Source organism: Convolutriloba macropyga, unplaced genomic scaffold (assembly GCF_964194025.1).
Source record: "Convolutriloba macropyga unplaced genomic scaffold, txConMacr16.3 SCAFFOLD_1728, whole genome shotgun sequence".
Classification (NCBI taxonomy): domain Eukaryota; kingdom Metazoa; phylum Xenacoelomorpha; order Acoela; family Convolutidae; genus Convolutriloba; species Convolutriloba macropyga.
In genome coordinates, this window is record NW_027453677.1 from 14,551 (window position 1) to 38,448 (window position 23,898).

General features: G+C 53.6%; 3 protein-coding genes and 1 long non-coding RNA gene across 4 annotated transcripts; 3 read left to right on the forward strand and 1 right to left on the reverse strand.

The window, feature by feature from the left end:
* The first annotated feature begins 2,686 nt into the window (after nucleotides 1-2,686).
* On the forward strand, nucleotides 2,687-5,342 carry LOC142358468 (uncharacterized). The gene is made up of 2 exons (XR_012761823.1): nucleotides 2,687-4,104; nucleotides 4,288-5,342. It is a non-coding gene; the product is annotated as an uncharacterized LOC142358468 (long non-coding RNA).
* Nucleotides 5,343-12,138: 6,796 nt separating this feature from the next.
* Nucleotides 12,139-13,457, reverse strand: LOC142358470 (uncharacterized). The gene is made up of 4 exons (XM_075409865.1): nucleotides 13,336-13,457; nucleotides 12,943-13,186; nucleotides 12,611-12,857; nucleotides 12,139-12,447 (listed from the first exon to the last, which is right to left on the reverse strand). The coding sequence occupies exons 2-4, from the start codon at nucleotides 13,135-13,137 to the stop codon at nucleotides 12,254-12,256; spliced, it is 636 nt and encodes a 211-aa protein (XP_075265980.1). The 5' UTR covers nucleotides 13,138-13,186; nucleotides 13,336-13,457; the 3' UTR covers nucleotides 12,139-12,253.
* A 2,167-nt stretch (nucleotides 13,458-15,624) lies between these two features.
* Nucleotides 15,625-17,431, forward strand: LOC142358469 (uncharacterized). The gene is made up of 6 exons (XM_075409864.1): nucleotides 15,625-15,812; nucleotides 16,061-16,126; nucleotides 16,250-16,321; nucleotides 16,436-16,549; nucleotides 16,647-16,730; nucleotides 16,944-17,431. The coding sequence occupies exons 1-6, from the start codon at nucleotides 15,678-15,680 to the stop codon at nucleotides 17,241-17,243; spliced, it is 771 nt and encodes a 256-aa protein (XP_075265979.1). The 5' UTR covers nucleotides 15,625-15,677; the 3' UTR covers nucleotides 17,244-17,431.
* A 4,718-nt stretch (nucleotides 17,432-22,149) lies between these two features.
* On the forward strand, nucleotides 22,150-23,554 carry LOC142358471 (uncharacterized). Its single transcript, XM_075409867.1, has 3 exons — nucleotides 22,150-22,361; nucleotides 22,464-23,068; nucleotides 23,244-23,554. Exons 1-3 carry the CDS (start codon nucleotides 22,150-22,152, stop codon nucleotides 23,552-23,554), a joined length of 1,128 nt encoding a protein of 375 aa, XP_075265982.1.
* The last annotated feature ends 344 nt before the right edge of the window (nucleotides 23,555-23,898 follow it).

Here is a 23,898-nt window from a genome sequence, read left to right on the forward strand (position 1 = left end):
GCCAGCACGCTCGGCTGGTCTGACTCCTCCTTCTGAATCAATGCCAATATCGCATTCTTTTCCGTTTGTGGCACCTTTACTTTCCTCTTCTTGCAATCCTGGGAAGGGGAAGCTTCACCGGGGTACGCACAAGGACGAGTGGTCAGTATGCAGTCGGGAACTCGCAGGGCAACTGTGGGAACTTGTACGTAGCGGGTAGGTGCATTCGCGGCCATGCCCACCTGCACCGTCACAGTTTTCAGAATCATCGCCATCTGTGTTGCGTCGCCTGCGACGCTTGCTGCCACTCGAACTTAAGCGCCCTTGCCGCTGACTTCCGTTCGAAGAAGGAGCAACAGGAGCACTCCCTGCTTGAGTGCCGCAACTGTCGGAGAGATGCGGTCGTTGCGGCAAGGGAGGCCCACTGTTCACAGACATTGTCCGGGGGTTGACGAACCCGAGTTGAGTGTTAACCGTCTGGTTCAGGTTGGCTGCTGCAAGCGGGGGACGCCTCTGAGAAGGCGTGAGTTCGACTGACGCTGAAACCAATCCCGTGCCTGAATTATTCTGACACTCGCCAGCCAGTGGTTGCTGAAGCGTCCCCGGGGCCCTTCGCACACCTGAAGGTAAGGGTTGCGGGGCACATCCGTTCCGAGATAGCTGTTGATGCAGTACTCCGTGGGGAGGCCGGCCGACCTGTGATCGGTTGACATCGCGATCACTCTCGATGAAGTCGAGATCCCCCATCTGATACAAATCGTGGGCCATCGCAATGGTCGACGTCGGTATGATATTGTGCGCGAGCTCCGTCACCGACCAGGCTCACAAGAAGACAATTATTATTCAACGTGCACAAAATGCCCACGATTGACCACAATTGCGCATATAGAGCTATCCTTCTGTTGTACGGCGCGGGGGATAGCTGTCGAGTTGAGGGGATTTAGGCCTTAGGCACCCAAGTCCTAAGTATAGTAGGAGTACACTCGCAAGGTATATGGGCTTCCGGTCAAAGTAGCAAATTTCAAATTTCGAAACCGGCAAGGGTATAATAGTAGTACTGTAGGTAGAGAGAGAGAGAGAGAGAGAGAGAGACTGTAGGTATGGAAAGTAACATCATCACCGGTACGTAGTACTGGTAACGGTGGTACAGTACGGTAGGCCGGTAGCCGGTAGGTACAGGTGCACAACAGGAGTACGAGTAGGGTACCGAGTATATTTGCACGGCCTTTGTTCGATTTGTATCAGGGGCCGAATTACACAGACATACACCCCGGTGTATATGTACTGGAAAACACTAAAATGACCTATTTGCGCAAATCACCCATTCTATGCCCAGCGATGTACAATCACTTTCACCGAGTTTTGCCCAACATGGGTATATTACGTATACTGTTCTGCCTGTACATGCGCATAATGCGCAAGCCACGATAATCTCATGCCATAGTCCTTGCAGCTAATTGCGCTTTGTGCGCAATATAGGTATCTGTGTAGTAGTATTCTAAGGATCATAATGCGAGTATTGCGCATTCATCAGAACGCAACATAGAGTGGTTGTGCTCTGTATTCGCTGCACCTGCTCTGCCACCATCAGGCTCAGCCAGCTGGTCTTGTGTTCCGGCCAGGATGGGCGCCTCATTGCTTGCCGTGTCAGGTGATTTAGCTCAGCTCTCAGACGGAGCACAGCTCGGGAAAAGAAAAGAGAGCACAGACAGAAACTGAAGGCTCTCCAACCAGCCTCCAGAGTCCAGCTGCCAGCTCCTGTACATCATCGGCCCTCTCGCTGTCGTGGTGGCACCTGTGCCACCTCACAACTTGGAAAACCCCTACATTTTACCTACAACCTGACCTACCCTCGTGGGAATATTGTGAATTTTCCAGTAGTAGTACAGTGCCTGGTGTAAGTTTTCTCTCTCTCTCTCTCTCTCTCTCTCTCTATACAATGCCTGGGAACCGCCAGAGGCACACAAAGGACGGCAATGCTATCGACCTTGTTGTTTAATTCGGAAATGGTTTCGTATATTTTCGGAAATGGTTTCTTGGGAAATACAAAACGGTTTTTTCGGAAATGTGTTTCTCGGAAAGCACATGTTTTTCATACGAAAACGGTGTTTCTTGAGAAATACCCTTCAAACACGAAAATTCAAACTGATTTTAATTTTGAATCTCAAGGACCCAAAGAACACAAAATTGGGGTTTCTTCAGAAATGAAGTGATATTGGGCATAGGACTTTTTTTTATCCCCCTACTCCGAGGGTGTTGGGTCGTCGAATCTGCGTGGGTGCAGTGTATGTGTGTGTATGTCCGCATGCCAAGTACGGTGCGTAGGTAGGCAGGCCGTAGGCCCCCGTATACTATGAGTACCTACTGGTACCGCTAGAAAAAAAAATCGCGGTCAGAAATATTCAGAAGGGGTTTTCTGAGAAAACACCATTTGAGGCCAAATTCAAAAGAGTTTCTAGAAAAACACCACACGATAATCCTCGGTAATCCTTATTTCCGAAAACCCCCATGACGATTCCAACCGTTTGAATTTCGATCAGGGGGGCGTTTATTTCCGAAAAACCCCATTTTCATTTCCGAAAAGTGCCATTCGGCATGCTATCGCCTGTCTACAAGTGCAGAAGCAGACTTCTGAGTGCTCTCTAGATACCTATTGGGCCTACTATGCCAAACACACCCCTCCGATCCCCCTCGGCCACCCCAGGCATCGAACATGCACCGCATGAAGGCCAGACCTCTGGCTGTCTGTTTGCTTGTCTGGCAATCTGTCTGTCGTTCTGTCTGTCTGTCTGTCTCTCTATGTCTCCGTGACCAGTCTGTGTCTCTGTCGCTCAATATGTCTGTGTCACCTCTGTCATCTCTGCCGATCTTTCTGTCTGTCAGTCAGTCTATCTGCCGGTCACTCACTGTCATTGTCTATCTACATGGCTGTCGTTGTCGTTGCGTGTCTCTCTCTCTCTCTCTCTCTCTCTCTCTGCTGTCAGTCTCTTAGTCTCACACTCTGCTGTATCTATCCGTCTGTCCGTGTGTGTTAGTATCTGTCTGTCTTTCAGTCTGGCGATCTGTCCGTTGTTCTGAGCGACTGCCTGTGGGTAATTCTCTCTGTCTGCATTATGCATATGTCTGTCTGTCTTTTTGTCTGACGTTCTATCTGTCTGTCTGTCTGTCATTGTGTCTGTGCATATCTCCCTGTCCGTCTGTTTATCATTCTCTGTGACCGTCTATCTGTCTGTCTCGATGTCTGTTTCTGTCCGTCAGTGTCTGTGTCTGTCTATCTGTCTTTTATTTCTCTGTGCCGTCTGTCGTCAAAGAGTTTCGCGTGCGAGAATATCTGCGAGTTTCTACTGAAATACATCATAGCAGGGTTTGCCAATGAAAGGGTGAGCCATGATTGGGTTCCGGTAGCTGGGGTGTTCTGGGTTGTGAGACGGCAATGGTGCCCCCTGCTTCGCATGATTGCCAGCTGCTATGATGCTCTATATCTCAGCTGCGGGCTGGGGAGAGAGTCTCCAGTCTCTTTCTTTGTCCCCGCCATCCTGTTGCGCTCTGACTTCAGGGATTATCCTCACAATAATCCTCGGCTACGTGCAAGCTTCCGGCATGTACGTGAGATTTTCCTTGCTATGAGAAATGCATCCACCAATGAATCATTCACATCGACATAAAGTACATGTTACATTTACCATCGTTTTATCAGGGCAATTCAGGTATCTGGCTGTATCCAACTGCTATGAGACGTTGCAGAGCTCGATGTGCTCCAGGCATCGTCGTAGCTGCACACAACGGACAACACAAGATGCCGTCACGACAGCAGAGAGGCGAGGGAGGCCAACAGAAGCATGAGGCAGCAGACATTCAAGCGCTAGGCGACTGCAACCAACTGCTGTGATCTGTCTCTGATGACCTGCGATATGGCAGTGTGATCGCTTGGTTTGACACTCACCTAGCTTGCTCCTCCCCCTGATCGCCCTCCTGCAGATTTTCTTCGCTATCTTGACGATCCAGCTCATCCGGAACCAAGACTCTCTCGTCTTCCAGGTGTCGATTCCCATTCACAGTCCCATTTACATCTTCAGTCTCGTTCACGGTCGCGTTGACATCTCCAGTCTTGAGCTCGCGGCCCAGGTGCGTCAGCCTTTCAGCAGACTCTAGCTTCCCATCCGATTCCCTCCTGAAACTGTTTGGTGGTGGTGGTGGGGGGGGGGGGGCAAGAAGGATTTCGACTCCAGAGTCAGTCCTGGAGAAATTCTTTCCCGCTGACAGCTCGGAACAGAGCGAATGCGACCAAGTGATGGCACTGGTCTGCAGAACCAACCTCGTCTCGGAAAGGCCCTGCCAAGCCGCAGATTCGCGTCGGTGAGAAGCTTTGAGCGCTTCTTCGAGGCGTTCAACCTGAGCGCGGAGCGCCTCGTTCTCGCCGCGCTGCTCTTTATTTATCTCTCGCTCCTCTGTGTAGTACTTCTTCGCCAGTGCGACCTCCGCCAGGGCAGCATCGAGGTCTCCCTTCAGGGAGGCTTCACGTTGAGCAGCCTCCGTGTTCGACTGAATCAAAACATGGCAGAGCAGCAGCTTAAGCCGATGACATGATGAGATGCTCCGTCCCACGGCAGTGCGAAATGCTGTGCCCACAACACCTGAGCTCGAGAGATTCAAGGAAATGCACATTCCAGTCTACAGGATGGGCAGTAGAACCTGCTGCAGCTCTTCGTTTTTCTGGCGGAGTTCATGCAGCTCGTCCTGCACCACCGATCGATGCGATTGCCACATGAGTGCACATGTGCGGGACTCCAAATCAGATGGCAAGGCACGTCCAACACACCATCTGAAAGCAGGAGCTCACGAGGGAACCATGGAACGAAGCTAGGGCGGCAGCTAGGCACCAAAAAAGCCGGTACCTCTGTAGTCTTTGACTCTTCCACCAGGTCCTGCGAGACCTGATGCAGCTGGTCCAAGTGCTGACCGGCAGCGTTATTGACCTCTAGCACGGCCTCCTTTGCAGCTCCCAGAAGGAGATTGGCAATGTCCAGTTGCCGGCGCAAGCATGCGGCGGCATCTGTCAGCACCTCGTTGGCCGCTGACAGCTCATTCAGACTCATGACATCTGATACGGACAGCAGGGAACATCCATATGGGTGTCAGGTGGGCTACGCGAGGTGGTGGTACCACAGTTCGCTGCATTCCACATCGGTATGGAACCAATGGAACTGTGAACAACATCCGGCATTTCAGAGTCCCGCAGCCCACAAAGGACTCGATCCGTTGCGTCACCGAGTGTGCCAGACCGCAACTGCTGCCACACATGAAATAGCAGCCGAGAGGGCAGCCCTCACCATCGTTGTCAATCTTATTTGTGTGTTGCCAGACTCTGAGGGTCTTGTCTGACATGCTGGCCGACCACAGCAGTCGAGTTTCAGTGTGCTCCACCTGAGCAAGCATTGGGATTGTCAGTGTGAGAATGCTGCAGCTTGAGAGCAGCTGTGGAGCAAGAGCCGGATACTTCTGCTCATCAGCCTTCTAACTGCCCCCCCCCCCCCCCAAAAAAAACACACACACACACAGGAGGTGGGGGTTGCATGCAGCGATGGGATTTCCAAGCAGTCACCTTGACAAGCATGTTTACCCAGCTGCTGTGGCCAGTGAGGCGGTGCACCGGGGTCATGCTGTGCGTGTCCCATACTGTCACAGACGACTCTTGGCCGCAGGCCCAAACGTGGTTGAGACCCATGGGCACGAGTGTCAGAATCCGGTCTGGGGAACAGAGAGATTCACCACTGATCAGAGCGTGTGTGTCTGTGTGTGTGGGAACCAAAACCTATGATTCAACGTTGGGTTTGACGTGCTGAAACATTTGGTGGACTTGCATACAGCAAGCTCTTGACGGGGCCGTCCTGAGACTGCGGTGTGCACCTGTCTCCGTTATCTGCCGCAAGCATTGTCGCCTGCCGGTTACTGCCCATTCGCGGATAGTGCCATCTTCGGAGCCGCTCCACACACCTGGCGGAGAGGGCACAGTGACACACGGGCGGCAGACGAGTAATTTTACCGCAGGCGTGCAGCGGTGGGTTGCGCATTGATGGTCACAGCATGCGAGTGAAACACGCGAGTACGCATGGCAGAATCACTGGCTGTTGGAAGGAAGATTTCTGTGTGCTTGCTCGGGTGGAAAGAATGACATGCAGCGGGCACACCTTGGCCAGCAACGACCATTGAGAGCACACCACCCGTGTGCCCTTCCAGGACTGCAATGCACTCTGGCGGACTCGTCAGGCTGAGAATGTCCCAAATGCGTATGGTTTGGTCATCTGAAAGCAACACACAGCGACAGAAATCGTTACGCCCCCGGTCTGTCTACACAGCCGGTGTGAAGCAATCATGGCCATGCCGAGTACGCACGAGCCGAAGGGGCGGAACCCGGCTGACTGAAGCACACACCTGAGCCACTCCAAACTGTGCTGCCCACCACCTGAAAAGCGCGCCAGAATTAGAGATGGACTGAGATGCGGTGGCTGAGATGAGTGTGTCAAACAAGCGAGCAAAGACTATGCCAATGTGGACGCGGGTTGGTAATTGCCTGCGTACCAGGAGGCATTTCACGCCGTTTGTATGGCCGGACAGTACAGCAACTCGCTTGAATGTCTTTGCTTGCCACATGCAGATACTGCAGCCACGCACACAACGGACACAGTCGGACGACCACAGGTTGTCGGTCACAACACATCACGCCACATGGTGAGCCCTGAGCCAAGCTGTTGTCAGAGGTGGCCCTTGGGAGGAAGGATATGGCCGGCATCCCCCCCCCCCCCCCCCGCGCCGGCCGCCCCTGACACCCACTCTCGCCTCTGCTGGTGCGACCCTGCCCCCCAAAACGACCGGGGGGGGGGGGGGGGCGTTGGTGGACTGTCCACTAAGGCAACTTCTGCCGCACACTGTAGCCTACCCAGAGGGGCAACACACTCGCATGCAGATGAAACTAGGAGGGAGGGTCAGCACCTGAAGTCCAGCGAGCCGGTGAACACCCGCCGCTCAGAAAGCGGTTCCATGGTGGAAACCATGCAGGGAACCCCTCCCTGGTGCCAGGCCAGGACGTTGACTTTCTCGTACGTCTTCATGCTGTACACGCGAACCGGGCCCACCTCCTGCCCAACCCAGACATGGGTTCCAACGGGTAGCATGCACCACACCAGGTTGTCCATCTCTGGCGGGATAGAGTGCAGCACCGCCGGCATTTTGCTGCACCACAGGCCCCCCGCACCTTGCAGTCAGCCATCTGAGGAGAAAGAAGCTCTTTCTTTGCAGAGTGGGAGTCACAGCGCACCAGGAGGAGGCAAGTCTGGAGCTGTGTGATGCGTGATTGGCGTGACAGTCTCACCTGACTTTCCCAGAGGAGGTGACGATCCGCGATGCTCGACTTCGCACCTCAATCCGGCCGTTGCGGTCAGCCAACCACACAGCGCTGCCGCACACCGCGGCGCACCTAAACTCCCCGGGATACGTAGACACCAACTTCACGTTCTCCGCGGCCTTCTTGTCAGCTTTCGGCTTTAGCTTTGGTCCCGCGGGGGATGCGGTGCTCAAGGCAGTGGAGCCCGGGGACGAATTGTCAGGCGTATCCCAGCCTGAGATGGGCGCCACCGCAGCCTGTGCTCCCTCCTCCAGCTTGGACTGCAAGTGGTCCAGTATGGTCTGGCTGGCGGCCTCGTAGGAGCCTACCGCCGCATCCACCGAGGCGGCGAAGCACTTCTTGTCCGTCCATGCTTCGTGAATGCCCTGCACCTGCCAAGCAGGGCTCGAGGCTGACAGCAGCACTGGACTGTGGGGCATCGGACTGGGGGGCGTCTGCCGCAGGATGCCGCCGCTGCCAAACCCAATTCTCTGCATGTCTTCATCCTCGTCATCGTCATTCACCTCAACATGAAGCGTTTCGCCCTGGTCTGAAGAGTCACTGCTCACAGTGGCAAGCGTGTTGCCGCTCTGCACGCCACCACCAGCCCGCCAGCTGTCACCCTCTGACGCGCTTTGCGGCTGTGACTCTTCGGCTGCGGCAGGCGGCTTCTCCAGGGGATGTGTGGCCATAGACTGCAGCGTTGCCTCCGCCATCCTGCGCCCCGCATCCATCATCAACTGCATGTAGCTCTCCACCTGAGCACGCGGGAGGGCATGCAAAGTGTGCGCAAGTCAAGGCTACAACCTTGCATTCTGCAGCATTCGCACGCAGCCGGAGAGCCCGAAGCTGTCAAGGGAAGCGGTAGCAGAGGGCAATGGGAAATGGACGTTGTCGGCCAGCACAAGCTTTCACCTGGGGGTCGGAGGCCTCTGCCTCATCTCCCTCTGGAGCCGAGAGAGCTTGCTCGGCCATCAAGCGCCCGGCAATCTGCATGCCCTGCAGGATCCTGTTGGCGGGCTCACCGCGATCGAGTCCGGCATCAGCAACAGCCGCCATCCCACGCGCAACTGCCATCCTGAGCTGTGCAGAGCTCGGGCGAGAGGAAGGGCCCTCCGGCACGGAAGCTTCTTTGTTGCGTGTCAGCTCTGTGCCCAGCGATTTTGACCGTGGCATGTTGAGATTGGGCGGCGGCAACTCACTGCTGCTGATGCCGTTCCAATTGAAATTTTCAATGCTACTCCGAATCGTCGGCACATCCGCCTCCTCTCCATCCCCTCCCCAACCCCCAATGTCACTGCCAGAGCTCTCCCTCACAGATTTCGAGCGAGACAGCTGAGGTGACCGTGGGGGTATGTTGGCAGCAGCCACTTTGTTTCGGACCGCCATGTGGCTACAATACTCCTCGGCAGCGCCTGTTTGTGCCAGGGCTCACAGCAGCAATGGCTGCCTTAAACTCACGACGCTCAGGTCAGTTGTGGCGCTCTGATTGGTACAAGAGCTCTCCAATTGGTACACTTCGGCTTGGGACAACACTAGCTGCATTGGAACCCCTTAATGTGGTTGCCACGCCCCCTGCTATGGGTGCAGAGGAAGGCTCTCAAGGGGATGGTGGTAACGTTGTAACACAGCGCATGTACGTGTGAGCGCTGGCACGATGCGTCGTAAACAAGTCGATATCGCAACCCGCAGAACGACTAGTCGCCAGCTCAACTCCCTAGCCACGCTGGAATCCAACGCTGAGGATGGCTTTCGGTGCCAGGCTACAGTGTATTGTTGACGCTGTACGAGTATAGCAGGTGGGCTCCGGCCGGCTCTGTGCTGTCGATCATACCCCCCGGGCCCCGGCCAGCCCCGCGGCCCAACTTGATCACACCCTCGCGATCACATCCGGCCGAGAAACGTACAGAATTGACATGAATACTCGTACAGAATGTAATATAATCACACAAAAGCTATTTTTTTTTAACACACCCGGGCAGGTGAAGGTAGAAACACAAAAGCTATTTTTTTTTCACCCCCGGGGAGGAAGGTCAAAAAACCCCTCGGCCTGGCCATGCCTTTCGGCAAACACAAAAGCTATTATTATTATTATGAATTCATATTTGAACTTAATTCGGTCTGAAAATGTCTGACTCAGTATCGAACCACAATAATCCTCGTCCTATTACCTACCTGTACGGACTATACCGACCGCTGTACCATATACGTACCACGGTACCTACCGGTACCCGGAGTATGTTTTTCTCGGCCCCGGGAGAAGGTGGGGGGACCCGGAATATCTTTCAGCAATAAACCCCCACAGCCCCACTCAAAAGTCTCTACTTTGAGATCTTGGATAGATGGATGGGTTCTTGACCCCCGCTCAAGGTTTTTGGCATATGGATGTGAGGCTTAGACATGTAGCGAGGAAAGCCCCTATTTTGGGGCACAACTCGACAAACAGCCCGATTGTAGTCGTCCATGGGCCAAATCCAATGGGATTTGCTCCAAACCCAAGTTCAAGGGCAAGGCAATGTTGTCACGGGGTCCATTCACGGTTGGCGAAGAAGGCACGAAGGGACATAATAGTGGTACAGAGCGCGCGTTGTTGACCCAAAAGTTGGAAAAGTCAAACGTGTACCTAAATTGGGGCGCGCGGTAATGTCGTACTAATCCGTTTAGATTCGGTATTGTAGGCGGGATCATGTACGAGGCCATCTCCGTGATATGGAGTTCCAGCCAGGGGTACGGAAAACGTTGATATCAACACCAAAAAATACTGGTAAAGTACTCCTGCCCCAACATAGGTGCCTGCCCCAAAATAGGGGAATTCCTCGCTACCATTTGTATCCACCTGCCTATGTGGGATGTTTGTGGCATTTTGGGTTAAGAGGGGGCAGTATTGGGATGGGATAGGTTTTGCATGTCTGCGGACCCCCCTGGGAGGGGGTCGGTGGTGTAAGGCAATTTTGCGACCTTGAGGGTCCCTTAAATAGTGCGGGTCTCGGTTCTGCGTGCTGTGGGCTTTCCCAAGCACTTACCACTCAAAACGGCCTCCGAACGGCTAAAACCGAGCCTGCAGCAGTTGTCAGTCTGGGAATGAGAAACCGGGGGCCACAACAAACTTGCCAACTTGGGCAATTTCACAATCACTTGGCTCGTAACTAGGCAAGAGAACCCCCACAAATGGTACTCTCATGGAAGTGCAAAGGACACATGAGGTGGTGCTTGGAGCACAATGGGTGCCATGATCATTGCCCTGTTAGGCAACACGAGCAGTGTGTATTTCCCCTTATAAGTTTTTGGCAGGGAGTCTGAAAACGCAACATGTTAAGTTGTCGTATAATGCCGACCTCTCACGCGATTTTGTGTGGCGATAGAGGCCCACATGCTCGCAATGAAGTCTATAGACGCACACGGAAACAAGAATGGGTCAATTTGGCCAAGTTTCAGGCATATTCTGCCCTATTTTCTGCTCAGGTGTGGGTCAGAGTGTAGAAACTTTTGGGGCCGGGTGTATTATCTACAGAGGTACTCTACCTATGAAGGGTATCTCCTACCTGGGTACCTGCAGCAGGAGCCTGTAGTGGGCCTACCTGCTGGCTAGAGATTACATGGAAATGGATTTACCAGGACGTGAGACGCTTTCGTTTTCGTTTCACCCCCGGCCTGCTGGGCCCCGGAATGTTACAACAGCAGAGCACAGGTCTTGCTAGAGTACAGAGTACAGCATGTTGCAACCTCTATGTGGGCCTGAAGTTACTGCAGGAGATCACACGGATGTCACCCCCAGGAGCTGGGCCTGTCTCCCTTTGCGTTGGCCCCCTGCCGTTGCATACATACACCTGACACAACTCATCGTTCGGTGTTGCAAACAGTGGGGAGAAATGCCGGCACGGCAGATCGTGTTCGCCGCCAGCTACACACCATCGTCTGTGCCTGAGATGGTGCGGCACGCTCCCGGGTGGGCGGATCAGAGCTGGCCTTTTGTGTGCTCCACCTCGGCCATCTGTTGGCCGTACATGAATAAACCCTTCCCTTGGGCGTCTTGGATTGCACCTCTGATGGAATGGCAATGAAGGTGTCTCTCCCTCCTTCACCTCTGCCGCCTCAAGCAGTGCACTGGGTTGAAGGTGGGAATGCCCACGGCATGCCGATGACACAAATGGCTGTGTGGTGGCGGAACAGCGTGTGGGGTTAGGTTGCGACAGCAATCAGGCGTGGTCGAAGGAATCCCCAGCAACGGCAGTAGCCGCAACGCCTACAGCATCTATATATGTTCACAGGCCATTCGGAACGTGTGTAGAGCCACCGGCACAGCCCCTTTTGCCTGCAAACACTCTGAATTCAGACGCTGAGCCAAGCAAGGCGGGGCCGGTTCTGCAAAGGCACTGACAAGACGTTTGTCTGATCCATGGTTGTGGTGTGCTCACCCGGCCCGGCTTTGGAATGTGGGACTCAAGGCCCACCCCTGGACACAGCTCAGTAGTGCAGTCGCTGTCCCTCAGTCCCAGCACCGTGACAGATCAAATACTGTGGCCTGCACCCCGGCTCACAGTAATGTGTTGTGTCTCTGCCCATTTTTTGTGCGTCCCGTCAAGGTTTGCTTCACTCGCGGGACAGAAACTGTTTCCACACCGTTTCATTGCAGACTGCTCTGCAGCTCGGCAGCGGTAATTGATTGAACAGAGTGCCTCTGTGATACCTCACGAATATCGGTATCTAATCATTTGGACCCTGGCCGTGGGAGCGACAGCTCGCACCCCCATGCCAGAGGATAACTAAAGCATACAGACCGGCCTCCTGGGACGTCGCAAGCGCTGCCTGGACACCCTACCAGGCAGGAGATATCGATGGACCCCCACCCCCCCTTTCCTGCCGCGCCGGTTCCTTGGTCCCTTGCGTCCCAGTCTAGACCTGCACGCTGAGACTCTGGAAGTCAGGGGTAGGCAACACGGCCAGCTTGATTCCGAGAAAAACGTTGCGCAAATGACGCTTCAATGTGGTGGGGCGAGGGTTGATCTCCAGCTCGTCTTCATGGCAAACTGTGCTGCCCTGTGGGCATGAGTCCACCCGGTGAGAGTAGTGAACGGTCCCCATGGTGTCTGCGTTGGCATGGCGGCAGGCCGTCAGAACGCAGCAAAACCGGCGTTGGGCACCTCCTCCCCGGCCTGCCGCGTACACGTAGCAGGGCAGCCACATCAACACAACACCCACTGGTTTTTCAACTGCCAGGCCACAGAGTGCCTGCGGATACGCTGTTCCTACCTTGAGCTTCGAGGTGGTCATACACCGTGTAGCTGCAGTATATCATACCGCCATGCTGCACCAAGGTGGGGTACGCATACCAGCGCCCGGACACTGTGCTGGGCTTCTCCAGGTAGGCAAACACAGTCCAAGAGAAACCGTCCAAAGAGTATGCCAACACCAGCGGCGACCGCACGTCTTCAGACGGGTTATATGCAAGCACCAGCCCCTGGTGGCCGTTGTCATCCACCACCTTGGCCAATGCAACCTTTAAAAACGACAACAGCACAGTGAGTAAACAATCACGGGGGCCATCGCAAAACAACACAGGGAGCTCCGATGTCAGGGCGCACCTTTGAGTTCGGATTCTTGAGCGCCGCAATTGGCTCTGGGACCCACCATGAACGCCCACCGTCGGAGCTCTTTGAGCCCCAGAGCCGCTTGTCCTTTGTCCGAAACAGCTGAAGCACGAACGGCCGGTTGGTGACTGCCGGCGTCAACTCAGCCACTGTCCCTTCTATGAGCCAGCCAGCAGTTGCATCTGTCATGTGCCCTTCAACCTCCCACAACCGCCCGTTGCTTGCGCTGCTGTCGGGCCTGTTAACAGTTCGATAACGCACAGGTGTAAATGCTGGCCGTGATATGGCCTACGGGTGCGGCCACACATGGCAGCACTTTTTTGAAGGCACATCGGCCAAGGACCGCAGAGGGTTGGGTGGCGATGGGTGCATGGGCTGGTGGCATACCTGCCAATGAGTACTGAGGAGATGCCTATGTCTGGCGGAGACTCCTGCCATATCGGCAGAAGCCAGTTGCCGTTCGAGAGGACCTCCAACCGGTTTGCTGTCACCTGGAGAGTGCAGCGGGTCACACACAATGCTCCGTGTCAGCGTGGCAGCCAGTTTTGTTGAAGTGCAGGCTGCAGATTAGAGGCCGTGCCTTTGGGAAGCCGTCCAAGTCTTCAGACCTAAGGATGACCGTGGGAGGGCTCCACCGCGGATTGGCCGAGTTCAGGTCAGAAGTCGTGCGGTACACCACGTCCCCTCCGGCCGACATCGCTTGCATTGAGACACTGTAGAACAACCACAGCTTATGGGCAGCGGCATCGAAATGCAGGACGGGTCCCCATGAAGGGGAAACGCCCTGCACTGCAACCACTGGGGGAGTCCATGTCTGTCCGGCGTCCGGAGAAAACGCACTCCACAGGCCCTGCACCATCTGCAGACCAGGCATAGCCTGGCCTTCATGGTCCTTGCTGGCCTGCCAAGCGGCCATCATTCGTCCTCCCGGTAGGCTAACCAACATGCTCATGTGAGCGTATCGCCAGGTGCTGTTACACTGCCAGATCCAGGTGTCTCGCTTGGAGCGATACCCAGACATGGCCTGCATGCTGGTCTTTGGATCCGGGTGGCGATGGGCAGTTTTCATGAAGACTGCCGGCGTTGTGGTAGACAGTCTGAGCGTGTGTGGATGGCTTGTGCCCCAGTAAACGCAGACCACCACGAGAGCCAAGGATAAAAGCACGGTAGTCGCATTCTGCCTGAGATATTGCACTGGCATCGCAAGACCTTCAAGAACCCACAGGCTGAAGCACAAGCAGCCACTGTGGCTCTGGCGTGGTATAGTTCAGGTGCAGACGGCTCCGTTGAACGTTCGTCACCTGCACCAGCACAAGGGGGTCGGACGTATTGAATGGGAGGCGGGAGGTGGCCATAGCTGCCAGAAGCTAAGCTGGGGGAGAGGCAAGCCTGCCTGCTGGGTACGGGCACAGGCCCAAGCTCTGCACAGAGCCCTCTTTCTCAGCTGAATCCCTGTTCAGGCGCGGCGTGAAGTTTAGGTGCTAGAGTGGAGTTCTCAAGTGTTCTTCTGTTTCAAACTACCCCTGTAAGGGGACTCTCTCCCGGAGGAGCAGAGCACAACATACAAAGGTAGAGAGCCAAGCCAAGCAAGTGCTGCCAGTGGTTTTCTTCTTACCAGTACCCAGGGGTGCTGAATGCTCAGCTGCTGGCGATCAGGAAGCGTTCAACGAATCGAGATACGGTGGTCACGGAAGTAATTATAGAACCCAGTCAGGCTCGAACTGAAAGTCAAGGTTTGACACGGGATTTGCACTGCCGACGACGTGCTAGGCTAGCCAGGTATCTCCTACGTACCTAGAGGGGGAGAGGTTTGTTACAGACACGGGGGCGGCCGCATAGCTGATAGCTAGAAGCGGGATGGTAGGTACCTAGTCTAGGTAGGGTAGGTAGAGTAGCGTCAAGATCTTGTCGATCCGGCGCGGAATATCCTGGCTTGTACATACAGTACGAGTACGAGTACGAAGGAACACGTAGGCCGTAGCGCGCTAGGCTACACATGTATGTATCACTAGGTAGTATGTATAGGTATGTATACGCATGCGTATATACAGTGTATCCTTACATAAGTGTATTAGTACTACTAGTACTGTACTCGCACTCGCGCATGTGTTGTTGGCCACAGGCCAGTAGCCACGGTATTGTACTCGTAGCCACCCCTGGCTTGCAGCAGCAGGACACCCTCCGGCCTCCTGCTTGCAGCTGAGTGCTGACCTGCCCCGGCCTGACCCGGCCTGCCCGGCCCTTCTGATCTTGAACGTGGTGAGAACAGTACGAGCACAGTACCTACCCTACTGAGAGTACATATGCAATTAAAATATGCACATGCAACGATTGCAATCGATTGCCGCGACGGCAGTGACGCCACGTCGGACACGTATTCGTAATCCCATTTCCCATGTATGGCTGCTGCCTGCGCCCTGCTGAGTGCTGATGAGTGCTGGTTGCCGGCTTTCCGGCTGCTTCCTTCAGCCTGACTTGGCTGGCGCCTGGCTACCGTAGCTGCTACCTACCCTACTCATAGGTATCCTTAGGTATCCCTACTAGGTATCTTATCACCTACCTCTCTTAACTCTACATCCGTCTGAAATGAACCTCTGACACAACGTTGTATCCCCAGCCAGGCCGGGATATCTCGACGTTGGATGCTCGCTGTGCACATCAACCGATCGACCTGCCGCTACACGATCACCCAAGCCAACCCTCGACGAGATAGCGATATCATTCTAAACATGCCCAGCTGTTCCGTTTCCCAGCCGATCCGGCTATCTCGCCAGGGCTGCGTCACCCTGCCGAGCAATAAGCCCGGAGCCAGTCGCCGCACTGGGACCAGAATCGCATCTTCACCGTGCGACAGATGGCCTCAGGTAGCCCACTCTACCTACCAGCGGGAGAGTATGACGCGGAGTTCGGACGGCCACCACGCTGGAGTCCCCTTACGCGATTTTCGTAGCCACAGCGGGATTGTATCCCGTTGTTATCCATGCTAGCAGTTTCTCCCAGCAAAACCGTCCGAAAGTAGCGAGCAACCTCTACACCGCACACCCACATTTCCTGGCACACGAGGAGCTTTCAGGCACAGTTTAACACTGATGGTGCATGCGTGCTTCACCAGGTGGTTTGTAGCTCCACGAAGAAGCACGAGTCCCCTATCCTGTCAAGTGGCAAAGCCCAACATGAGGTGAGCAAGTGCAGGATGTCAAGCACCCACTTGCCAAGGCCGCCACGCTTCTCTGTCAATTTCTGTCTCTGCTTCTACTTGTGTGGCCCCATTGGAGTCCCATTCTGAACCGTTCCTGCGCAGTTGCACACCCCCAGGCGTTTGCTTCTCAGTGGCTTGGCAGCAACTCTCCTGCAGGCGAACTCTCCATCGAAGGTCAGTCTGTTGTCACCACTCACGTCACGAGATCGAATTGGCCGCCCGTGGCATCATATCAGCGCTGGTTTGACTTCACCCAGGCTGTTAACCAGAGGCTTGATTGTAACACAGGCAGAGGCTGCTGGCCGTGACTTGGTCAAGGCGGTTCTTAGGCCTCAGGCACTCTCCCCTGAGGATGCTCTGGTGCAGCTACTGGATGCCAGGGGAACATCCTTGGAGCTTCAGGTGCACCCAAACGCACTGTGTCCTCGGTAGCACTGGTGCGCTGCATGTTCACATCTTGAATTTCTAAGCTCATGTGTGACCACCCGCTTAATTGTAGATGCTAGCCGACACCCCCTTGGACAGCAAAGAACGCTTTGAGGCACGAGCAATCTTGCCCGGGATGGCAACGGCGTTGCGCAAGGTTGGTCTTCTACATCTCTTTTGTACTGCGCGCGCTTCTCAGTCAATGACAAATCCCCACCGCTCGGCATGCTGCAGCCTGCATATCACCGGCAGGCAATCAAACTTGTTCATACTTAACTGCTAGCTGTCCAACCCCCATCAGAGCCCAGCAGGCTCCCAAGAGTATCGTGGCGAGATGAATGACATGTCTTTACCGTTGCGTGTCATGTAGGTCCAGGACGCTGCCCCATCCGCTCTCACCTTAATCAATGACGACGTGGAGGCAAACCTGGGCAGCAGGTACGGAGGAAACGCCGAGGCGGGCGAGAAGGGAGTCCTGGACGATGTGTATATCAGCATTGGCCGTGTGCTCACCCTCAGTGGGCGGACAATCCGTGCTGATGCCATTGAACCTGGCAGCCAGCTGACTTCAAAGGCTGCCTCCAGCCTGGACTCTCTCATCGCGTTGCTCCCAGCGGACGTTGTAGAAACGGCACAAGAGCGCCGCCGGGCTCGCCGCAATAAGCAGTAGGCAAGAGCTCTACATGATGCAGCAATGTGGCGATGCCGCAACACTGAATCAAGAGGCTGTGCAACACTCTCTTCTCCCCAGTTTTGGAGCACTGTGTCTGTGGCAGTAATCGCTTTGGTGCACGGTAGTATTGGATCTTGCTCCGGTATTCAGTTACACCTTGGTGGCTTACCGTCTGGCGTAGACATCGATGCACATTTGGGTAATGCTGCTGAGATCACAGACCGTAACCTGTGTTCCGATGTTTCCTCTTGTCACGCCGCAGAGCACTCCTACATGGCAATACCAACCGGCAAAACCTTGAATCAGCATCAAGCAGGCACAGTTCAACCGCTTCCTCACACTGCACTTGTGGGTCAGGGATTGTGCACGAGCCTAGCGAGAGAACATCAGACCCCTGGATCTGTGCTCAGCCCACCCCTAGCGCCACATCATCATCTGAGATCGGCCGGTGCGGACCACCTCTCGATTTCCGGAAAATCTAGACTACCTGAACAGCTCCGAAACTGACAATGGACGTTTCTTTCCCATTCCCAAGAAATCCAAAGGAGGGAACCGCAGCTAGAACTACCCAACCAATAACAATAACTATAATCATTACTTACAGCATCAGGTAGACACGGTGATTACAGCATCAGGTGCTTGTTGTGATTACAAGCGGTGTAGGGACTGGCCACCGGTAATTACAGCATCAGGTCGGTCAGTCGGTGGTGATACACCTTGCAATGACCATGTTAGGGTTCAACAAGCCGGACTATACTCTTATACACAGACCACAGCTTAGTACAGTACCCTACTCAGTACTGTAGTACTCGTACTGTACTCGTATCGCAGACAGTACAGGCAGCAGCTCCTGCTAGTACTCGTACTACTTGTAGAATAGTAGTAGCAGGGTAGTAGCAGGAGGAGGTACCTCCTCCTGGTAGTAGCTACTACACTCATACTACAAAAGTTTTGTCAACAGCATGTGGGAGCAGATGAGCACCAAGCCCCCCATTGTTCCATTGTTTTTGGCCATTGTCAGCTTGTTTACATATAATGGAACTCTTGGCTTCCGTTTTTGGGTGCATCAGACCAAGTTAAGGGGGGGCAAGCCAGTGTTGAAATCATGTGTGCAGATTTGCTAGAGCGTTGGTTTTTCCCTACCTATTGATTGCAAGAGCAATTTTAATGCATGCTTGATACTAGGCATATGAGGGTATCACGATGAAATTTCCGGCATGCTTGTACATGTAAGTGTCTTCATTCAGCCCCATCCCTCCTTGACAGGAGAATGTCTCCTATGGCTGCAAGCCATGCCTGAAAAGTTATGCCCCATGGCTGCAAGCATCATGAGCAGTGATCTGTTTTACATTTTTGCATGAGGGCCATACATGACAATGACAAGGGGTGCGAATGGTATCTTGACACGCACATTGTGTGTCAATGATGTGGACTTGGGGGCAACTTGGTCTAGCTACAAGGGGAGCATGGTGCACAGGGAGGCACAACACATGGCCATGCCCCTGGCTTCCTGTGTTGGAAATTAGGGGGCAGGTATGGCCCACAACTCTGGGGTGACCAGGCCATTGAGGGGGGCCTTCCCATTCACATGTCGGTGCATGAGGTCACATTTGCCTGAATGTGGGTGCATTCCATGGCTAAATAGGGGTAGCTGATCTTTGGAGGCCATTTCTGGGCCTGAATGGACACTTTTTTTTGGACAATTTTTGACCCGAATTGGAAATGTTCTGTTAATGTACTGTGTCGTCATCTATGCGAATTTCATTGAAGTTGAAAATTGAGCATCTAGATCTCATCGTCCGCTTTCTGGTGAGCAAAAAATCTCCTCAATCCGATATCATATGAAAAAGTTATGGCCAAAACAGTGAACAACAGTCTACGGACAGTTAGCCCCGTCCACAGACAGCTTTCAGCAATGCCTTACATTTGGTCCCACGCCCCCCCTACACGCCCATCCCAGGTAATTCCTAGCTTAACTTGTGCCATTTCACATTTATGCAACCCTCATAGGCATCCTTGGGTGGTTGAAGCCCCATCTTCTGTGCCCATCATGGTTGCAACCCACCACGGTTGATTTCCAGGGCTAACTGTCAGCCCCACGACATGCAAATGGAACTGCACAGATCACCCCATGGCAGCAATGGAGACCCAAAATGGTCATAAACAACAAGGATATCATTAACACTTTCCATCCATCATGCTACCTATGACGCATATGCTGGATGTGGGTGTTGCCATAGACTACGGCACGTGCGTGTACCTAACGTGACAAAACTTTTGTAGTATGAGTGTGTAAAGTGCAGTTTTTAGGCTTGTTTCAAGGGTATAATGACCTAAGCAAGGGTTCTAAGGGCATAATCTGCATCATCTACGCGGCACAAGTTGTCGAATACGCGTTTGGGAGCCGCAACAAGAGTTTTGAGATACTTGATTTTCAGCCACCTGTGGTATGAACTGATTTTGCTATTTTTTCGCTGCTGCAGCCAATGAAGAGTACCATGACAACCAATACATCGAGAAACGAGTAGCGATTTGCCATTTCCACACTAGTTAAACACTTGAAAAGCACCCAAGAGGCGGCCATGGTGCTCGGTTACCACCCCAGGACTGTCAGCAACCTGCTGCAGAACGAGAAAACTGTCAATTTGGGTGACAAGAATCGTTATGGTAGGGCGAGGAAACTGGCGGGAGAAGCCCAATATCGCCCGATCAACGTATTTAGAGCATGCATTGCAGCCAAGGGTCGCTCCACTGATTACTAGCCTTGAATAGGCAGTTACCTTTGTTTCAGGTAGCAATTGGTGATTCGTGTGGATATAAAACTGTTAATCACACTCATACTACAAAAGTTTTGTCAACAGCATGTGGGAGCAGATGAGCACCAAGCCCCCCATTGTTCCATTGTTTTTGGCCATTGTCAGCTTGTTTACATATAATGGAACTCTTGGCTTCCGTTTTTGGGTGCATCAGACCAAGTTAAGGGGGGGCAAGCCAGTGTTGAAATCATGTGTGCAGATTTGCTAGAGCGTTGGTTTTTCCCTACCTATTGATTGCAAGAGCAATTTTAATGCATGCTTGATACTAGGCATATGAGGGTATCACGATGAAATTTCCGGCATGCTTGTACATGTAAGTGTCTTCATTCAGCCCCATCCCTCCTTGACAGGAGAATGTCTCCTATGGCTGCAAGCCATGCCTGAAAAGTTATGCCCCATGGCTGCAAGCATCATGAGCAGTGATCTGTTTTACATTTTTGCATGAGGGCCATACATGACAATGACAAGGGGTGCGAATGGTATCTTGACACGCACATTGTGTGTCAATGATGTGGACTTGGGGGCAACTTGGTCTAGCTACAAGGGGAGCATGGTGCACAGGGAGGCACAACACATGGCCATGCCCCTGGCTTCCTGTGTTGGAAATTAGGGGGCAGGTATGGCCCACAACTCTGGGGTGACCAGGCCATTGAGGGGGGCCTTCCCATTCACATGTCGGTGCATGAGGTCACATTTGCCTGAATGTGGGTGCATTCCATGGCTAAATAGGGGTAGCTGATCTTTGGAGGCCATTTCTGGGCCTGAATGGACACTTTTTTTTGGACAATTTTTGACCCGAATTGGAAATGTTCTGTTAATGTACTGTGTCGTCATCTATGCGAATTTCATTGAAGTTGAAAATTGAGCATCTAGATCTCATCGTCCGCTTTCTGGTGAGCAAAAAATCTCCTCAATCCGATATCATATGAAAAAGTTATGGCCAAAACAGTGAACAACAGTCTACGGACAGTTAGCCCCGTCCACAGACAGCTTTCAGCAATGCCTTACATTTGGTCCCACGCCCCCCCTACACGCCCATCCCAGGTAATTCCTAGCTTAACTTGTGCCATTTCACATTTATGCAACCCTCATAGGCATCCTTGGGTGGTTGAAGCCCCATCTTCTGTGCCCATCATGGTTGCAACCCACCACGGTTGATTTCCAGGGCTAACTGTCAGCCCCACGACATGCAAATGGAACTGCACAGATCACCCCATGGCAGCAATGGAGACCCAAAATGGTCATAAACAACAAGGATATCATTAACACTTTCCATCCATCATGCTACCTATGACGCATATGCTGGATGTGGGTGTTGCCATAGACTACGGCACGTGCGTGTACCTAACGTGACAAAACTTTTGTAGTATGAGTGTATATTCACCCGATCACTACAGTACAACAGTAGTACTACGAGTACTGTAGGTAGGCGGCTATCTAGATCTATCTAGCTACAGTAGTACAGTACTCGTATCCAGGAGGAGGAATTCCTCCAGCTGGTACTACAGTAGTACTGTACTCCTAGTATTGTAGCAGGGATACGTAGGGTAGGTACCTCCCCTACCTATCCTAGCTAGGGTACGTAGGTAGGTACCTACGTACGGGCGGTAGCCTCAATACGAGCAGGAGGGAATACGAGTACTCGTACAACAGCTGTAGTACGGATAGGAGGTAGTACGAGTACGATCTAGTACCATGTATATGTCGATCGATCCAATCCTGATAATGTACCTACCTACCTACTCTACCTGCGACTTGCGAGTACTAGTACTCGTACCAGGAGAGCTCTAGAGGTCTTGATGGCCGGAAAGTGAGCTCCATCATTCAGCCAGGCAGGTTTGGCCAATGAATGGACGTAGTAAAAATGTAACGTAGGGATACCTGTTACTCGTACCCTCAGGATACCTACCTACTGCTGGTGGAGTCGCAGTTCGTTACCGTGGCTTCTTTGGTTCATCACCGTTTGTTCGCCGCGAGAAGCCAGAGGCAACTGGCAAGCACGCAGGGGCGTTGTTCTCTTCACGATTGTCGCTTTTGAATCTTGCTGAGGGACAGGAGTCTGGTTGAGGGCCAGCCCAGAGTTCAGAATGTCCGGGGGCACCGGCGGATTCGCACACGCGCCCATAACGAAATTGATATGCCTCAGCACTGCTGGTGCCTCCGTGTTGGCGCAGTCCGGCTGGATGAGCTCTCCCGGACATCACACCTCCCATCCTGTCACCGATCTCCTTATCTTCTCGACACCTGGCGAGCTGGTTTTTGGAACCATGCTGCTATACTTCACCCGTGTTTTCGAAAGGTATGTCGAGTCCCAGCAACGTGCAAGAGCAGCATTATCAGCGGCCTGCCCGAGTTCCTCAGCAGTTTGCATTGTCCCTGTCTAACCCGTGACGGTTTGCAGGAGGCGTGGATCACGTAAGCACGGGAGCAATCTTGCATCAAGTGGTCTGGTTGCAGGGATCCTACAAGCAGTTGTCTCAATGGCCATCAAACGAAGGCTGCTGCTTCCTTTCCCTCACACCATAATCTTCTGCAGCCTCGCGACATTCCTGGTGGATCTTCCAGCATTGTCTCAGTTCGAGGTCCTTGGGCAGCGCTTCAGCGACAAGACTTTCGTTCTCCTCGCGGCTGCAGAGTTGTTGTATCTTGCGCGACCTGGCGCCACCCTCTCAGCCACCTGCTGTGTGATCGCGGGGGTATTGGTCCGTGTGAATGCGCTTGGGCTGGGATCCTTTCGCATCCCGGCACCAATCGCTGACCTGTTTAGCCTCAGTCTGGGAAGACTTTTGTACTCTCAGCCCCCAAATGACCGGCCAGCGCGGAGGCCAGCAGGCAGCCAGGAGCGTGACGGTCCCTCTGCCAGACAAGGCGCTGCCCCATTGATGGCAGAGCCGTCTCCAGAGGCCGTGCAGCAGCTGCAAGCCATGGGTTTCCCCGTGCAGCAGGTTAAGGTCGCGCTGCAGCAAAGTGGTAATGATGTGCAGATGGCGCTGGCTCTGCTGCTGAGTAGTGATCATCAGTAGGAGCTATCATGTTACAAACGCATGCTGGTCGCTCTTTTTGACGCTCATACTGTTCCTGAGAAATGGCACCGATATGGAAACACTTATAATCATCCAAGGAACCAGCCAAGCCGGCCACACTACTCTGCCGTGATTTGGATCATGTGCTGCTGTTGAAGGATCATGGTGGAACTCTCCACTCGCTGTCCAGGTCAATGAAGAGGCTTCCGCAAGGGCGTATCGTCCAGGCACTGTGGGAAGCTTACTCCGCTATGTCCACGTTACATCACACAATACAGAAGGTAGCCCGGAGACGGTCCATGGAAAAGTCCGTTGGCAGAGTGGCAGGGAGAGTCCCAGACCGAGCAAATCTCTTCGAGGTACTGGTTGGACAACTGCATGCTTCCCTTGCGCTACCGTCCATGGGGCAACTCGACCCACCCACCCATGCTGTGTAGCCGCACTATCGCTGCTCATCGCAAGTACCTGATAGGCATCAATCAGTTCAGACTTCTGCTGCGGTGTCCAAAGGCGGTACTCATGCACATACTCTTGTGTTGCACGGCCAAAGCAGTCAGCTCTTCTGGATAGCAGGCCGGCCCCACCACATGACGGGAGAGTGCGCTACTGTTGTATTCTGGTGGGGATCATGCGATGGTTGTTGGGCAGGATCACCGAGCTTGCCATGGAATTGTTTTGAGACGTCGTCCGCACGAGAAAAAAGTTCCTGTCGGTATCCGGATTTTCCTGTAGGATATTCGGGATATCGTGCCCCGGCCGTTGGATGAGGGCACCTGAGCGAGTGTATATGGGGGCAAGCCCAGGCCAGATCGA

Bases quoted from the DNA above. Each gene is read 5' to 3' on its own strand.
- LOC142358469 (XM_075409864.1), top strand. From the start codon at position 15,678: ATGCCCAGCTGTTCCGTTTCCCAGCCGATCCGGCTATCTCGCCAGGGC. The intron at 16,127-16,249 runs GTGAGCAAGTGC...GTTCCTGCGCAG, and splicing joins GTGGCAAAGCCCAACATGAG to TTGCACACCCCCAGGCGTTT. The intron at 16,550-16,646 runs GTGCACCCAAAC...GCTTAATTGTAG, and splicing joins GAACATCCTTGGAGCTTCAG to ATGCTAGCCGACACCCCCTT.
- LOC142358470 (XM_075409865.1), bottom strand. From the start codon at position 13,137: ATGACAGATGCAACTGCTGGCTGGCTCATAGAAGGGACAGTGGCTGAG. The intron at 12,858-12,942 runs GTGCGCCCTGAC...TCGTTTTTAAAG, and splicing joins TCAAGAATCCGAACTCAAAG to GTTGCATTGGCCAAGGTGGT. The intron at 12,448-12,610 runs GTAGGAACAGCG...ATGCCAACGCAG, and splicing joins TGACCACCTCGAAGCTCAAG to ACACCATGGGGACCGTTCAC.
- LOC142358471 (XM_075409867.1), top strand. From the start codon at position 22,150: ATGTCCGGGGGCACCGGCGGATTCGCACACGCGCCCATAACGAAATTG. The intron at 22,362-22,463 runs GTATGTCGAGTC...GACGGTTTGCAG, and splicing joins TTCACCCGTGTTTTCGAAAG to GAGGCGTGGATCACGTAAGC. The intron at 23,069-23,243 runs GTAGTGATCATC...CTGCTGTTGAAG, and splicing joins GGCGCTGGCTCTGCTGCTGA to GATCATGGTGGAACTCTCCA.